The sequence below is a fragment of the Oncorhynchus mykiss genome, chromosome 9, assembly GCF_057628025.1.
Source record: "Oncorhynchus mykiss isolate SJ-2025 chromosome 9, ASM5762802v1, whole genome shotgun sequence".
Taxonomy (NCBI): Eukaryota; Metazoa; Chordata; class Actinopteri; order Salmoniformes; family Salmonidae; genus Oncorhynchus; species Oncorhynchus mykiss.
The window spans coordinates 56,948,068-56,966,351 of NC_143030.1; the positions used below are offsets into that span (position 1 = coordinate 56,948,068).

General features: G+C 41.4%; 1 protein-coding gene across 4 annotated transcripts in view; it reads right to left on the reverse strand.

The window, feature by feature from the left end:
- ube4b (ubiquitination factor E4B, UFD2 homolog (S. cerevisiae)) overlaps positions 1 to 17,249 on the reverse strand; it is a 48,021-nt gene extending 30,772 nt beyond the window's left edge. Inside the window, exons 1-8 of one of the 4 annotated variants that reach the window (XM_021616118.3) lie at positions 16,924 to 17,249; positions 13,886 to 14,105; positions 11,699 to 11,834; positions 10,042 to 10,129; positions 5,701 to 5,848; positions 5,177 to 5,402; positions 3,150 to 3,608; positions 859 to 969 (exon numbers count right to left, since the gene is read on the reverse strand). In XM_021616118.3, the coding sequence (XP_021471793.1) occupies positions 859 to 969; positions 3,150 to 3,608; positions 5,177 to 5,402; positions 5,701 to 5,848; positions 10,042 to 10,129; positions 11,699 to 11,834; positions 13,886 to 14,105; positions 16,924 to 16,947 (1,412 nt within the window). In that variant the 5' untranslated portion in view covers positions 16,948 to 17,249. Of the gene's footprint in view, positions 1 to 858; positions 970 to 3,149; positions 3,609 to 5,176; positions 5,403 to 5,700; positions 5,849 to 10,041; positions 10,133 to 11,698; positions 11,835 to 13,885; positions 14,106 to 16,923 lie in introns of all 4 variants that reach the window. The other 3 variants (XM_021616116.3, XM_021616120.3, XM_021616119.3) reach the window with 3 other exon arrangements.
- Positions 17,250 to 18,284: the final 1,035 nt, after the last annotated feature.

An 18,284-nucleotide genomic window follows, 5' to 3' on the forward strand; every position in this document is an offset into this window, starting at 1 on the left:
TTAGTGGAGACTGAAAGTGCAAGTTTTCAACCAATCTAACAGATTGTTTATCCGGGCTGCAGCAAGCAGCATTTGCAGCAACAGAAACCATCTGAAGACACAATTAAACCAGTTGTCGTCTTCGGATTTTACCTGAAGATTGTTTGCAGAAAAGTGAAACAGTGCTTTCAACACGCACTTGCGTATTTACCTGGTGTTGACAGTCTAAACTCCTTCATTTTGGGTCCTTTCCTCATATTACAAATTTAGCTAGCGAAATTGGACATCTTAGCTACAGTACATGACAGGCCTAATTCACTGGGAAACTACAATCCTGGCCCAAACTCATGCTGCTGATTTACAAGGATCATAGTGCTTGAGAACCAGATATCATTCTCCTACTGCAGTGGTAGCCTAGTCATAATGAATTCTCAATATTTTTGCAAGCAAATATTTATTTTAGATTTACAGAACTGCAACTCAGACTCTTAGCAGTACCACAAGGATAAGCACTCTGCCTCGATCTGTACTGAAATTTACTTCTGAGGTTGAGCATCAACTACAACAGTTGAGGTCATAAAGCTGCCAGAGTCTACAACAGGGCGTCAAATAATAATAATAATTAGTGAGTTTGACACCCATGGTCTACAGGCTCTACGTTTCTCAGCCTGTTCCTGCAAGAGCAGAAACACTGTCTGCATCCCAAATGGCACTATATTCCGTTTATAGTGCACTACTTTTGATGGTCAAAATTTGAGCACTACGTAAGGAATAGGGGGCAATGGTGAAATGCAGACTCTGCTGTTAGTGGCTAGGCTCGACACACTGCTGAAGCATGCCGGTGAGTCTACTGAACACACGCCGTGCAGCGGTGTGTACCTGGACCCAAACTGGACCTGCGTAAAATCTTCCTCCTGCTCATCCTCAGGCTCTTCTTCGCTGCTGTCCTGAGACATATCAGAGAGGGCGAAGAACAGGAGGGATAGGGGGCTGGCGTAGAGAGGGAGGAAATGAGGAACAAGGGATAAAGGAGGAGGATGAGGAGACAGATGGAAAAATAGAGACACATGGGTCATAGATAGGAGAGGATGGGATAGGGAAAGAAGATGTAACACTGAGGAAAAGATGCAGGAAGGGAGTGATGTGACTAGTTCACCTTCTCTCTGACTTCAGCTGAACCCTGGTTGTGATTCACTGTGGAATAAAACACCCGACTACTCTCCTAGTGCTGACCTTGTCACATGTCCATTAATACATGTTATCTGAAGATACACCAAGAACACACAGGCTCCTACAGACAACATTGTCAGAGTACCACAGCTATGAGATTCACACAAAAAAACATGCAGGACAAGCAATGCATTGGCAAGCAAAAGGTCTTTCTCCTCATTTCTCAATTATATATATACACACACACACACAACCAATCAAAAGTTGACACCTACTCATTCAAGGGTTTCTCTTTATTTTTTTACTATTTTCAACATTGTGGAATAATAGTGAAGACAAAACTATGAAATAACACATATGGAAGCATGTAGAAACCAAAAAAAGTGTAAAACAAATCAAAATATATTTTATGACATTTTTCAAAGTAGCCACCCTTTGCCTTGATGACAGCTTTGCACACGTTAAAAATTACTCTCAACCAGCTTCATGAGGAATGCTTTTCCAACAGTCTTCAATAAGTTCCCATATATGCTGAGCACTTCTTGGCTGCTTTTCCTTCACTCTGCGGTCCAACTCATCCCAAACCATCTCAATTGGATTGAGGTCAGGTGATTGTGGAGGCCAGGTCATCTGATACAGCACTCCATCACTCTTTATTGGTCAAATACCCCTTACACAGCCTGGAGGTGTGTTGGGTCATTGTCCCGTTGAAAAACAAATTGTTGAAAAACAAATCGATCGTCCCACTAAGCCGAAACCAGATGGGATGGTGTATCACTGCAGAATGGCGAGATAGCCATGCTGGTTAAGTGTGCCTTGAATTGTAAATAAATCACAGACAGTGTCACCAGCAAAGCAACCCCACGCCATCACACCTCCATGCTTCATGGTGCGAACCACACATGCAGAGATTATCCGCTCACCTACTCTGCGTCTCACAAAGACATGGCGGTTGGAACCAAAAATCTCAAATTTGAACAGATTTACACCGGTCTAATGTCCATTGTTTGTGTTTCTTGGCTCAACCAAGTATTTTCTTCTTATTGAGTCCTATAGTAGTGGTTTCTTTTCAACAATTCGACCATGAAGGCCTGACTCATGCAGTCTCCTCTGAACAGTGGATGTTGAGATGTGGCTGTTTCTTCAACTCTGAAGCATTTGATTGAAATGCATTCCAGGTGACTACCTCATGAAGCTGTTTGAGAGAATGCCAAGAGTGTGCAAAGCTGTCATCAAGGCAAAGGGTGGCTCCTTTGAAGAATCTCAAATATAAAATATATTTTGATTTGTTTAACACTTTTTTGGTTACTTCATGATTCTACGTGTTATTTCATAGTTTTGATGTCTTCTCTATTATTGTACAATGTAGAAAATAGTAAAAAATAAAGAAAAACCCTTGAATGAGTAGGTGTCCAAACCTGTATATTATTATAAGAATACATTTATTTATTTTAAAAGAGGATGACTGTAAATTGTGAAAATCATCAGGGCATTGGAGTTGGTTTGTGGTTAGGAATTATGTGCAAAACACCACCCATTTACAGCATGTCCATAATAAGTCAAGCAATAGGCCTACATAAGTAGCCCATTATCATGTAGGCCAAATGTGCATGGGTTTTTATGGATCAAAAGGGGTTTAGATGGTGGGCGTGACAGGGGGCATGACGCAGGGCATGTCAATGAGCGCGGTCAGCCCATCAGCACTGCAAAAAAATGTAGGACACCGACTTGGCAGTATAGGGATTTTTTTGAATTTATATGCAAATGTCTTGCAATTCTACCAATTTCTCAATGGTGCGGAGCAAATTATTTTGTTTAAAAAGCAAATTTCCTGCAATTATATAACTTTTGCCATGCATTGGAGAGAAAATGTTGCAGTTTTAAAGCAAATTTCCTGTGATTCTACACATTTTGCCATGGAGCTGAGGCTGGAGGAAGGGTTAATGTTTTAGTAAGTAGCTTGTTGCGCGTCACTCTGTCACACGTGGTTGAGGAGGTACCTAGACGGGATCCGGGTGGCGAGGGCAGCTCCTCGGGCAGCTGATCTGGGTGAGGGGGGTACCAGAGGGAGGGGCATGGAGGTGGGCGGATGAGGACTAGTAGAGGGGAGGGGAACCGACTGGGGGCTAGTTGGTAGTGGCGGGGCCGGGGCCTGGGCCAGAATGATGGGCGGTACCGGGAGACCTTCAGTGATAGGGCCGCGTGAAAGCCCAGGGAGGCTAGCCAGTCTGGGGCTAGGGGGGGTGGAGATCCCCAAGGGAGAGGTGACAGAGTAGGGCCGGTAGCGCTGGGAGATAGGCAGAGGGGCGGAAGGGAGGTTGAGAGAGAGCCTAGGGGGGTAGGCCATAGAAGGGGGACTTGGGGCTACCATTGGATGCAGGGATGGGCTGGTGGGGAGAGGTGGAGAGATCATCCTGGCTGCATTCAAAGCCAGCGAGTGCGGACTACACCCGTACAGGCTGTAAACATCGCAAAACAAATGGGTTGAGAAATGGGCTACATCTTCCTCTTTTACAATCTTATCAATAGTCAAGTAACTAGGTATCTAATACTGAATAAAAAAGACAATGATACCATGACAGTGCCAGTTAAAAAGAGACAACACTTCCCATTGACTAGGCCTAAATCACACAAAAAGGGAACAATTCCATTTCTGTCAATTTCAATGTAGGAATTCCATTGGACACTACCTTGGATAGATGCCATTTTGGACACAACCCTACCGAATTCAGCAAAAAAAAAAAGAAAAAAAATATAACTCCAAATAAAATCCAAATAACTTCACAGTTCATTGTAAAGGGTTTAAACACGGTTTCCCATGCTTGTTCAATGAACCATAAAAAATGTATAAACACGCACCTGTGGAACAGTCATTAAGACACTAACAGCTTACAGAGGGTAGGCAATTAAGATCACAGTTATGAAAACTTAGGACACTGAAGAGGCCTTTCTACTGACTCTGAAAATCACCAGAAGAAAGATACCCAGGGTCCCTGCTCATCTGCATGAACGTGAATTCGTGAGACGCCTAAGACAGCGCTACATGGAGACAGGACGGACAGCTGATCGTCCTCGCAGTGGCAGACCACGTGTAACAACACCTGCACAGGATGGGTACATCCGAACAGGTACAGGATGGCAACAACAACTGCCCGAGTTACACCAGGAATGCACATCAGTGCTCAGACTGTCCGCAATAGGCTGAGAGAGGTTGGACTGAGGGCTTGTAGGCATATTGATGAGTAGCGGCTTTGTCTCACCTGGGGGTGATAGTCAGATTCGCGTTTATCTTCGAAGGAATGAGCGTTACACCGAGGCCAGTACTCCAGAGCAAGATCGATTTGAGGGCGGATGGTCCATCATGGTTGGGGCGGTGTGTCACAGCATCATCGGACTGAGCTTGTTGTCTTTGCAGGCAATCTCAACACTGTGCGTTACAGGGAAGACATCCTCCTCCCTCATGCAGGCTCATCCTGACATGACCCTCAGCATGACAATGCCACCAAACATACTGCTCGTTCTGTGCGTGATTTCCTGCAAGACAGGAATGTCAGTGTTCTGCCATGGCCAGCGAAAAGCCCGGATCTCAATCCCATTGAGCACATCTGGGACCTGTTGGATCGGTGGGTGAGGGCTAGGGCCATTTCCCCCAGAAATGTCTGGAAACTTGCAGGTGCCTTGGTGGAAGAGTGGGGTAACATCTCACAGCAAGAACTGGCAAATCTGGTGCAGTCCATGAGGAAGAGATGCACTGTGGTACTTAATGCAGCTGGTGGCCACACCAGATACTGAGTTACCCTCCTTTGTTCAGGGACACATTATTCCATTTGTGTTAGTCACATGTCTGTGGAACTTGTTCAGTTGTTGTCGCAGTTGTTGAATCTTCTTATGTTCATACAAATATTTACACATGTTAAGTTTGCTGAAAATAAATGCAGTTGACAGTGAGAGGACATTTCTTTTTTTGCTGACTTTGTGTGTACCCAGGACTGGGGGCTAGTCGTGGGGCCACTGGGGGGGTACTTGCCTGGACAAAGAGCTGGCCCCAAACGAGCCTGCACAGGGGGCCATGGGACTGCTGCCCTGGCTGGAGGGCTGGATCAGCGTCAGGTGGTGGTCAAGAGATTTGGCAGCAGCAATTGGCTCGGACGTGGCAGTCAGGCTGGCAAAGGGGTTGTGGACGTGCAACTGGGTAGACATCAGGAGCACCTCCATCAGGATCTGGCCAATCAGGTCTTTGAAGTCAGAGAAGACTGGGAGGAGAAAGAGAAATCCTATAAACATACACTTCATTTGTGACTTGTAAACCAATTCTAAAATGGTATACATGACAGATTAAAAAAGACTGACTACACAAACTGATTTGTATTTAATAAAAATATTTTGTTCAAATTTCAATAGAAACATTGGGTTAGAAGATTTAAAAAACAATTTCAGCTATTGCATTCAGATGAGGAAATCCTAAACCATAATCTAGGACTCTTTTGCAAAAAGCTGTACAATTCAATAAGAACATAGCTACATATGAAATATCATGCATCTTTTCCATACCGTCTTTGAGGCTGCTCTGGTGGAACTCGGCGGCGAGCAAGGGGAGAAAAATGACGTCTCTGTCCTGCTCCTTCCAGGAAACGCGTAGGATCTTACAGATGAGCTGCAGAGCCTGCTCTTCAGAGACATCTGAGTTCTCACCGGATTCCTGGGACAGATACACCAATAGTTAGAATTACAAACTAGAACGGTCATTGCCGTTCAAAAGACTGGTTACCAGGTGGCCATGTGTACCGATAGGCGGCAAAACATTTAAATAAAAATGTCCTTGGGTAAAAGCAGGGTGTTCAGGACTCAATGTCTGCTTTTATTGGAGGGTCCACCCCAAAAAAGCAGCCTTGACTCAAATTTTGAGAGAAAATGAATGCTAGAATTGCTGCTTTTATTTATTTTTTTAGTCGTCCAACACTTTTCGGAGGACATATATATATTTTTTCTTTACAGCTTTTCTGCTACATAGACCACCCTCGTTTGGTTTCCACGTGCCAAATATTTTTTAATTGTGCTGTGATGTTTTACATTCTTCTTTAAACTTTCTAATCGTATTGTATCAACAGATTGCGTGCTAAAAAGTAAAACCTTTCCTACGAGTATTATTATATTAATTGACTGACTGACTACGGCTTTCCAAAATCGCCCAACACTGCTATTTGTAAGGTTAATTTTAAGCGCATGTTGTGATTTTTTTTAACCATTCCTGAACCTGTGACCAAAAACAAGGGGCAATAGGGGCAATACCAGAATAAATGATCTAATGATTCTGTCTCTTCGTAGCAAAATCTACAGAGCTGAGATTGCTGTATGCCCCATATACAGTTGAAGTCGGAAATGTACATCCACTTAGGTTGGAGTCATTAAAACACAGTGAATTATAAGTGAAATAATCGGTCTGTTGGAAAAATGACTTGTGTCATGCACAAATGTCCTAAATGACTTTCCAAAACTATAGCAGATATTCCCCATATATTTCCGATAGCTACATGTGATCTAACTCTGTTTCTATTCATAACGTTTTTTCCAGAATTTTTTAAAAACATTTATTAAATCAGTATATTTGAGTAACCATAACATTTGTTAAATTTATTCAATATTTTCTGGGGGATAAAACTGAAATTGTAACCAGCTTTTATGGCTTGTTTAATAAAGGGCAATACTTTAAACACATTTTCATTTTTAATTAGTCCGAAATTAGAAGTCGTAATCTGTATTAAGGCAAAAAGGGCATTTTTCAACAAAGGATGAGCCTTTTGTAATAATCTACTGGAAAACCCCAAAATGGTTACGAATAACTTATGTATGAGTGAAGCTTTTAGTAAGAGGTTTAAATCTTTAATGTTGAATAGCCCCCCAAACTCATATTCATTCATATTCATTCTGGCTTAGCATTCCAAATTAAAATGAAATATTTTTTGCTCATATGAATTAAAAAAAATGAGTCATCTGCAGTAGGCAGTGCCATTGTAAGTACAGTGGGGCAAAAAAGTATTTAGTCAGCCACCAATTGTGCAAGTTCTCCCACTTAAAAAGATGAGAGGCCTGTAATTTTCATCATAGGTACACTTCAACTATGACAGACAAAATGAGAAAAAAAAAATCCAGAAAATCACATTGTAGGATTTTTAATTAATTTATTTGCAAATTATGGTGGAAAATAAGTATTTGGTCAAAACAAAAGTTCATCTCAATACTTTGTTATATACCCTTTGTTGGCAATGACAGAGGTCAAACGTTTTCTGTAAGTCTTCACAAGGTTTTCACACACTGTTGCTGCTATTTTGGCTTGTTTAGTAAGTGGCTCCCATTTTGGCTGCAGTGTTTTTTGCACTTTCCGGTGAGGGTGCGTACTTCGTTATTTGTCTCCGGTAATGGTCTCCAGTATTCTCCGTCTTAAATTTGATTGTTTATTTACATATTAGGGTACCTGAGGATTGATTAGGAACGTTGTTTGATGTGTTTGGAAGTAGTTTATTGGTAACTTACGGGATTCATTTGTATGCATTTTGAACGAGGGAAATGGGTGGATTACTGAGTCAAGCGGGCCAATGACACTGACTTTTTGGGGATATAAAGAAGGACTTTATCGAACAAAAGGACCATTTGTTATGTAGCTGGGACCCTTGTGATTGCAACCCGATGAAGATCTTCAAAGGTAAGTGATTTATTTTATCGCTGTTTCTGACTTTCGCGACACCTCTGCTTGGTTGAAAATGTATGTAATGCTTTTGTGTGCAGTGAGCTGTCCTCAGATAATCACACGGTGTGCTTGCGCCGTAAAGTATTTTTTAAATCTGACAAAGCGGCTGGATTAACAAGAAGTTAAGCTTTTAAATGATGTATGACACTTGTATTTTCATGAATGTTTAATATTACGATTTTGGTCATTTGAATTTCGCACTCTGCAAATTCACAGCCATTTTATTGGTAAACTACAAGGTACAATAAACATGTTTTTAAATGATCAAATACGTAATATGGTACACTTGTCATATTTAGGTTTTAGTCCAGATAGGCGAGAACAATTATCAAGATCTTCAATGAGACTGTGCAGGGATCCAGATTGTGGACTTAAGGGGAGAATTATTATTATTTCTTTAAGTCATCAGCATACATTTAACTTTTTTTTTTCCCCCCCTGGAATTCTAACACCTTGATGTTCTTGTTGAATCTAATTTTAATAGCTAGCACTTCAAATGGCCATAATAAATATGGGGACAATGGACAGCCTTGTTTTACTCTTAAAAGCACAATACTTTCTGACAAGTAACCATGGATTTGCCTCCTTACCACTGTCAGCAAATTACACTGCTGATTTTAGATCTGAATTAGTGAAAACAGTAGGATACCCATATTAGCAACTTTATTTTACTATCAATTTTTCTATTGGAAATGGATTGATTCTGTTGCAATGGCTATACAATAACTAAGAGCTAATAACTGCTGCTGCCAGCTGCTCTTTATTGGTGCCAATTAGCCAAGCAACAACACCCCTTTCAAAGACACCTTTAGCTAGATGGTAGAATCCATAATACAAAAGTATTCGGGTGAGGGTTAGAGAGGAAACAGACTGTACCATGTAAGCAGACAGGGGTGTTTTCAGAGAGCTTTCAAAGACCATAGGCATAGACAAATGTATTGGTTCAGAGTATTTCAGTTCAATAGCCATGTGGAGATGGGTGGTGAAGGATTCTATAATGCAATCACTGAGGCAAACCTGGGCATACAGATAAAGAATCTTCAATGCCAGTCATCATTTAGGTTATTTTGTTCCGAAAAACTGCAGACATTTTATTTGTTTCTATTGTGCAATAGTAAAGAGATCTATTCTACATCATCCATGAAAGACCTTCCACTCATTACTAATTGCAAGGCAACAAATTAGCATGCCCTTACCTATTTAAATTAGCATGCCCTTACCTATTTAAATTAGCATGCCCTTACCTATTTTGAATTTAGGGATTAGATCATTGCGAGACTTTAACAGAAATAAAAGTAATTAACTCAAAACCAAAGTTGTTTTATCAGCCAGGAGCAAGGTCTTTATATTAAAGTCGAAAATGGCTCTCTGACCATCCAAAATTACCTACTTATTATGACTGAAATGAAGACGTATTTTTCTTTGAGAGTTAGCCATTTATTTCCTTTTCTACATTGACAGGAGTATCAAAAGGACATTTATTTTCACTTACACAATGAACCTGCTGAAGTATATGAACCCACTGCTCATTTGGTGAAAAGTATTGATGTACAAAGTCTCCAACAATTCCATTGACTTCCATTCATTTGGCAGATCCTTTTCTTGACAGAGGTCGTGTCTGAAATAGCACCCCATTCCCTATGCTGTATCGTGCACTACTTCGAAGTGCTGGTCAAAAGTAGTGCACTATATAGGGAATAGATTGCCTGGCTACCCAGACTCTTTGTTCCGGCCAAATGCCACTCCAGGCCCACAAACGTTTCTTCTCTGCAATGAGTGTGGATTTGACTCCATCCCGAACCCTCTAGAATGTGAACACATTCAGACCATCTGATTTGTCCCAGAAACCAATGGGTTGGGCCAGAGCCATAACAAACGTGAATGAAGCGCCGTATTTAAAGTACATAATTGGCTTTGATACGGATTGGTTAGACACGATCCAATCATTACTTTTCACCCACCACAAATGACTTTCAATGATGGCAGATTCAGACTGAAGTATGTAGAGATTGATATGAGAAGTGGAATAATTCAGTTTGAGCCTTCAGGCATGGGAATAGATGGTGCCTTTTTAGACACAGCCAAAGTGACTGATTAAAGTACAGGAAGTACAGTAAGGAAGGGGGTGGAATGGGAGCTCTGCTTACCTTTTCAGCCAGGTCCCTCTTCTCCCTGCGATCACTGTCCTCCACCTCCATGTTCTCTATCCCTGAGTCCACATCCACCTGGGACATGCTGCTGGGCCACACGCACAGAGACAGAGGGAGAGAGGAGCAACATAGATAGGGACAACCAATTTATCCCTCCACCAGATCACACAAACAGGCTATCAACTGTACTCCAACTCAAAAAGGACTAAACACACTGTGGCGATGAACAGTTAAAATCAGCTTGTGGCGGTCCTTTAGCCTATGACGAGCTGTTATTTTCTGTTCATTTCCGGACGATTCTACATGTTGAATCGCCACCATTCGTTGACACCCAGCAGTTGATCTCTTACACTTACGTTGCTTATGTGGCCATCGACCACTTTTAACTGTTTGTCGGCAAGGTTTTGTTCTTAAGAAGTGCAATTAGCATTCAAGGTAAATTCAGAACAGCTAAAATCCTTACGCCTCTGTTGTGCATTTAAGTGCTTTCATGTTTTGTGCTATTCCACTTACCGTAAAGCTGCAATCTTTATCGGTGAACCTGACTAGTTTATTTGCGATATTACAATGGCTCGGACGCCATTGCACATGCGATAGAACATCAGAGTATTTTTTTTATACAATGCTGGATGCTAATTTCCTCAAGACAAAAACAAAATGTGCCTGGGGTGGCCAGTGGCACTGTTTCACCTATCGCGGAGCTCAGCTTTAACACATATCTTTGTATAACACACTGCACACATTGTATCTAGCTTTAAACTTTCTAACTTGAGTTGGAATGAAGGGATGCATGTGACATCTATTAAAGCTTTGTGTAAGGAGTTCATAAGGGGTGAATGGATACACTAAGCATGAGATCAGACTGACCCCGGGCCATAACAATTGAACAGAGCTGAAATGTGATGCCTGTCATCCTAGCCTCTTCTCTTACGTTGAATTACACTTTGTTTAGTTTATTTGACCATTTTAAACACACTTCAAAAGACAACATAAATAAAATCATTGACGAACACACAAAAAAGTCAGAAGACTTACAGCAGTGAAAGAAAGTTTGAACCCTTTAGGATTTTCTGCATTTCTACATAAGTTTGAGCTAAAATGTGATCAGATCCTCATCATCTAAGTCCTAATAATATATAAAAGTGAACCTGCTTAACAAATAACAAAAACAATTGTACTTATGAATTTCTTTATTGAGCAAATGTATCTTAAATTCAATGTATTGGTTGGAAAAAGTATGTGAACCTCTTCATTAATGAGCTAAATTAAAATGTATTTGGTCCCATATTCCTAGCACAAAATCAATTTGAATCAATTTGCTCAATAAAGAAATGAAAAGGTTGTGTTATTTGTTTAATTAGGTTCACTTTATTATTAGGACTTTGATCACATTTTAGGTCAAAAGTATGCAGAAATACAGCAAATTCTAAAGGGTTCACAAACTCTCTCAACACCATTTCCAGTGTGGTCTCCTAAATTGACCTCTTACCCCTAAACACTCCTGTCCTGTAGATCTGAGAGAATTGGGGTAGATAAACATCATGGCAATAGCTTCATCTTGCCTTCGAATCTCCATATTGCTTACACCTCCTAGCCAAACCTCTCAAAACTGGGTTAAGGATCGGTTTTGAATCGACCGGTCCGAGTTGCTCACCTCTTTTCACAGGAGGCTGTGTCAATGTCCATGCTCTGGGATCGGGAAAGACTCTGGGACTGGGTCTCCAGGCTGTTGGAGGGAGAGCTGGAGAGGGAGCTCACTCCCTCGCTGCTCTGACTGCAGTACGTCACCCCTGGGACAGGTACGAAAGGAAGAAAACAAATAAGGTACACAGGAGGAGACAAAATGGCACCATATTCCCTATATAGTGTACTACCCTTAGCCCTGGTCAAAAGTAGTACACTACATAGGGAGTAGGGTGCATTTGGTGTGAGGAATACAGTACATTTGACTCGACCCCCATGGCTTTTCTCTGCATATGTACAGTAGGTCCATTGGCAACAAGCACTTTTTGTCAGCTCACCAAGTTAGGCTACCAGAAATGAACTTGAACACAGCTGTGTGAGTGTGTGAATTGGAAAGCCTGTCTACTCAACAGCTAAGGACAAAGCTGATTAAGGCCCATATCCAATGGCTAAAGAAAGACCAGGAATTACCACCTGACTACAGAACCCTCAACATAATGTGGAAAACCTGGGCCTTGTTCAGCAGGGCATCATTTAGATGGGTAGAAATACATTGTGTGGAACAGACATGCCCCTGTGACATGTACAACAAAGTATGGCAGATGGAACGCAATGGTGCAGACTGCCTCCGTTGAAAATGAATGTCTTCTGCCTGGCTGGAAAAGATATCAAAGCAGTTCATGGACACAGGGTGTTATTGTTGAAGCCTGATGCCAGTGCTGTTCGTTGCACCCTCCTGAACACAACCTTGGTTGTGTTCAATTGGGATGAACAGCTGTAAACTAACAGCATTTTCTGCAAAGGTAGGCTAAGCCATATTGCATTTTTATTTGCTAGCTAAATTCATGGTGAGATAGAATACCACATTTGTGGAAATCTGTTTAACAATTATTGGAAATTAGTTTATTGAAAGCCTATATCAAATAATTTTACATTTTGGCAACTTAAAGGATTTGGGTCTATCATGTTTAAAAAAATGTTTTAAAAACACTTGAAATTGAAAACAACATTACACATTGTGAATCTCATTTTAAAGCAGTCAGTCAGTCATTTAGGTAGCTTCCTTTGACAGAGTAGGCTAACCAGTACAAACAATAGGGAGACTGTATTCATCCATATCTATGACTCAATAGTATACGTTCTAGAGTACTGTATGCGTTTGTGAAAGCAGCATTTCTCACACCGATGCCAAATGAGGACACACTTTATATCTCCCATGGACTTCAGAACAAAATCCTAAAATAGGCCATTAACTGCAGAGGCAGTAGGAATGTAATGTTCAAGAATAAGCCCACAATCTGGGAATAGCCTATAGAATGCCACACTGCTTTCCACTCTGACTTCCGCTGGCTGAGAATGTTAGCACTCTCATCTGTTCCCTTAGCTGAACTCAGGCCAAGGCTGGTGCGCGAACGGCACAGTGACTGTGCACTTTCCTGGTAAAGGGCACGATGGCAGGTTCGGGAGACTTTGTTTTGCTCAAGACCAGGTTTGATCATGGTGATTCCATAGCTGGTCGCTATTTGTTCGAGGCTACCAGGTTTTCCAAACCGCTCAAGATCAACTTAACAAACAAGTCTACTCCAACCGGGCCTATTTTGCATCTGCTTAGAGTCCTAGAACTATTTAAAACCAGACTGCCTACCAAAGTTTCTGAACTTTGGTTCTTTTAAGTCCGACTGAGTGGAAAGTACACATTTGTACATAAGCATGTTCACTCAATACAACACGGATAAGAGGCAGAGTATTTCAGCCTACTAATGCTTCTTACTAGTTAAATAAAGGTGACATTTAAATAAATTAAAATGTGTACTAGCCAGTAATGTCTGAACTTGACCTATAGCCTAATTATGGCCACCTGTGTTTTTGTTGTTGTCATTCTCAGCATGAATGGTGAGGCTGAAATGCGTCCATGCAGGGCAGATAAATGAATTGTATTGACTTGAGCCTTTTGAGTGCCATTTCATTCACTATGTAGCTAATTAGCTTACAGCAATGCCTTTACAGCAAGCAATCTGACAAAACTTGTTTAGCTCCCAATGTAGGAGATTTTGTGAAAGCTAGCTACAGAACACACTATAAAAATGCAAACAAAAGATTGAGGCTTTGCTGAATGTTTTGGTCATCTTTAAACATGCTGTCTAAGATGTGCTCATACCAGATGCGCCAATAGGAGAGGTGGCGGGGGTGACACTCTGGACATTGAGCCCAAGTGAATGTGAGGCGGCTGGTGGTAGGGGCTGGGGTGTGGCCCCTGAGGTCCCAGGAAGGGGCCAAGGGGGGGTCTCTCTCTGTGGGGACGTCAGGGGAGTGCTGAGGGGGGTGCTGGGCTGGGATGTTTGCCCTCCTGCAAGTCTGGCCAGTCTCCTTCTGCGGATCTGTAATGAACAGAAGCAAGCTAGCTAGTTACCCAATGATGATTCAGTCGACTTAACAGTATAACAGACCAACATGAGAGACACTGATTTGATCATTAATCATGGTCAAAGGGATACATCGGGATTTTGGCATTAAAGCCCTTTATCTACTTCCCCAGAGTCAGATGAACTTATGTATACCATATTTATGTCTCTGCATCCAGTATGAAGGAAGTTGGAGGTAGTTTTGTGAGCCAATACTAACTTGCATTAGACATCCAGTCATTGCACTATGGTATCTACTAGCATGCTAGCAGTTACCATATACTTAGTCATTGTGCAAACACTAGTTTGCAACTTCTTCAAACTGCATCCAGAGACATAAAAATAAAAAAAACACTGAGAGACAATAACATTTATTTAGGTGTTGATTGCCGACATCTTTGGGAATAATAAAATGACAGCTAGAAGCTAGCTAGCTAACGGCATGTTAAACTGACTTGGGCCCGGTTTTGCAATAGCGATGGAACTTAGGTTAATGAAAGTTTTAACAATACATCTTTCTGACAGCTGCCAAAGATGTAATATGCATTTCCAAAAACACCACGCAGAGACAACGGTCGCTAAGTGCGCCATTGGAGCATGCCAATAGTGATATCAGCTTTCTCCATTCAAATCTTTCGGTAGCATTAGAAATATTGCACAATACTGACGACGGATCAGCTCCGAGAAAGATATTACCACCTACGGCTGCAAATATTGAGGAAGCTTACTTTAATGCTCAGCGGTGTTGTGGTGCCTGGAGAAGGAATGGCGTGCTGTGTGAAAAAGTCTATGACAAACAGTAACACTCTGAATGACCTAAAATTACAAAATCGTATTTCTTTTTCCAGGTCAGGCCAATCCAAGCTGTACTGTGCAAGTAGGCTAATAATAGGCCTACTATTGAAATAATTTATGACAAAGCCTCATCTCTCAGGTTTCAGATATTTCAAATGTTCAGTTTTCGCTCTGTCCATTTTTGAATAGGACACCCAATTTGGTGGTCCACAAACAGTGCTTTTAGCACATCAGGAGACAACTTTTGAGGTTAGGGAAAATTCTAAGAAATGTAGATTTTTTTTTGTAGTTACCCTTTAATTCAGGCACCTAGACTGTTTGGTTGTCTTGTTTCTGTAATGCACATGAGCTGGTGTTTACAAAACAAATGGATTGATGCAAATAATCATATCGTTCTGCCAGGTCGGCATAGGCTACTTTGTAGCTAGTTAACATCTAATGGAGAAGGTTTTTTGAGAAAGGCCTTCATTAACCTTTCAATCTATCTTTTTGCTGTTCCTTAAATTGTTTGAAACCTGGACGTTTTACTTCATGATGCACATCTTGCTTCAAATTAGCCTATTGGCAAAATCCCACCATGGAAACATGGAGGCAAATATTTTACAAAAGACTCCTCTTATGTGCTCTCCTGTTTTATTGGTTTCCCAATCATATTTATTTCATTGTATAGCAGCCAATGCAGATTTCAATAAACAAGTCAAGATAGAGCAGAGAAACATCCTAGTCATATTAGCAACCCATGATAGTTATTGCATCTTCAGATCTCCACTCTTTCTAAATGGATATTTCCATCTCTGTCCATGAGACAGCTTGCATCTGTGGTGCGCAAATTGAACATATGTGAGTAGGCCTACCACCATGTGCACATTGCTGCACTTAAAATGTGAAGAAATAATTGTTGATCATCATTTTAAGCAAAACATTATGATCTGTTCCATCAGCCTTATTAATTGATAGTGTATACATCCACTACACTACTTTGATACGCATCCTGGTGATTAAGTAGTGAGTATACACAATGCACACAAGAAAAACTACAACACTGCTAATGCTTACCCAATAACAGAACGCACTAAATTACCTATTTGGTACATAACTGCGCACATGTTACGCTACACATCATGAAATATTGAAAAATTAGACCGTAGCCAACAAGTATCAAAATATAACTATGAAAATGTAATGCATATGATTGAAGTTGGCATATAACGTTAATCTACTAATGATATTTTTATGCAGTCATCTCGGCTTTCATTGGAAGCATATCTGTCTGTATACGTCGCTTGTCTGTATCAATTGCAAAGACATTGGCAACTTTGTATTTGTAGTCAAGTTTGTTATTTTAGTTGTCGGCAGTCACAGAGAGAAGGATAAACCAAGTGATTATATGTTTAGCGGATTTCTTCTGTGTATAAAGCGACGCGGGAGGGCAAAAAAAGCATCTAACGACGCACTTCGCTTTTCTACAAGTGGTGTGAGACAGGTGTTCGATTACGAGCGTTTTAATAACGCTAGTTTTGGAAAACAGATTTAACGATGCTCCTACGAAGGCTATAATGATGAATTTAGCGTTAAGAGGCTTTTTGGAAAACGGGCCCTGATTGGTTGCACAATGCCATGGTGGCCTGCTGTGTTATGCTGAGTCGCCTAGCTAGCTAGCTAACGTAGCTACCTGCCTTTAGTTAATAAACTAGCTAGTTACAGAGTGTGGGCTAAATAGTCAGTAACGTTAATAACGTACCAAAACATACCCATTAAATTGACGTCAAGGTATTCAAACCCTTATTATCGAAAAGGCCAGCGTTAAAATGGTGTGTTGGCTAGCTACCGTTACTGTTATATCTCCGGCTTTATGCTTAACGCGTTACTGTAGTGTCACTGACTAGCTAGCTACGTTAGCCTTTGAAATGGTAACGTTAACAACGACGACATAGATTTTGTCGAGGCAAATTGGAAAACACGAATAGTAGTTTTTAGCAACATTACGTCGTTATCTTACCTCGTCGGCACTCAACTCCTCCATCGTTTTCCCTTTATTTTCAGCTAGCTTTACTAATTTTGCCAGCCAGCTAGCTATCTGTTTAATAGAACCAAATGTGCATAGTCTAACTCGTGAAACAAATAGCAATTTGTCTTGATTGCCTCGAAGTTAAAAAAAAGAGGATGCGTGCGTTTCCTCAATTGAGTGGTATCTATTCGAATTATACGAAGAATGAAACAAACACAAAAGTATTATTCATCAAAACCACTGAGGTATGATCAAAACACGAAGGTTGCCATTTTGGATCATGTGTCACGTGACTGGGGACTGACACTTCACAAAGGGAGGTCCCAATACCGGGAGGTCTTACACTATATACAAAAGTATGTGGACACCCTTCAAATGAGTGGACTCGGCTACTTCAGCCACACCCGTTTCTGTCGGGTGTATAAAATCGAGCAAACAGCCATGCAATCTCAATGCCTCAACCACGAAGTGGTAGGCCATGCAAGCTCACAGAACGGGATCGCTCAATCGTCTGTCCTCGGTTGCAACACTCGAGTTCCCATCTGCCTCTGGAAGCAACACCAGCACAAGAACTGTTCGTCGGGAGCTTCATGAAATGGGTTTCCATGACCGAGCAGCCACACACAAACCTAAGATTACCATGGGCAATGCAAAGCGTTGGCTGGAATGGTGTAAAGCTCACCGCCATTGGACTCTGGAACAGTGGAAATGTGTTCAATGGAGTGATGAATCACTCTTCACCATCTGGCAGTCCGATGGAAGAATCTGGGTTTGGCGGATGCCAGGAGAACACTACCTGCCCGACTGCATAGTGCCAACTGTAAAGTTTGGTGGAGGAGGAATAATGGTCTGGGGCTGTTTTTCATGGTTCGAGCTAGGCCCCTTAGCTTAGTTCCAGTTGAGGGAAATCTTAACGCTACAGCATACAACAACATTCTAGACGATTATGTGCTTCCAACTTTGTGGCAACAGTTTGGGGAAGGCCGTTTCCGGTTTCAACATGACGATGCCCTTGTGCACAAAGTAATGTCCATGCAGAATTTGATTGTTGACTGGCCTGCAAAGAGCCCGGACCTCAACACCATCCAACACCTTTGGGATGAATTGGAACACCAACTGCGAGCCAGGCCTAATTGGCCAATGTTAGTGCCTGTCCTCACTAATGCTCTTGTGGCTGAATGGAAGCAATTCCCTGCAGAAATGTTCCAACATCTAGTGGAAAGCCTAACCAGAAGAGTGGTGGCAATTTTAGCAGCAAAGGAGGCACCAAATCCATATTAATGCCCATGATTTTGAAATGACATGTTCGATGAGCAGAAAGTACACATACTTTTGGTCATGTAGTTTGTGTC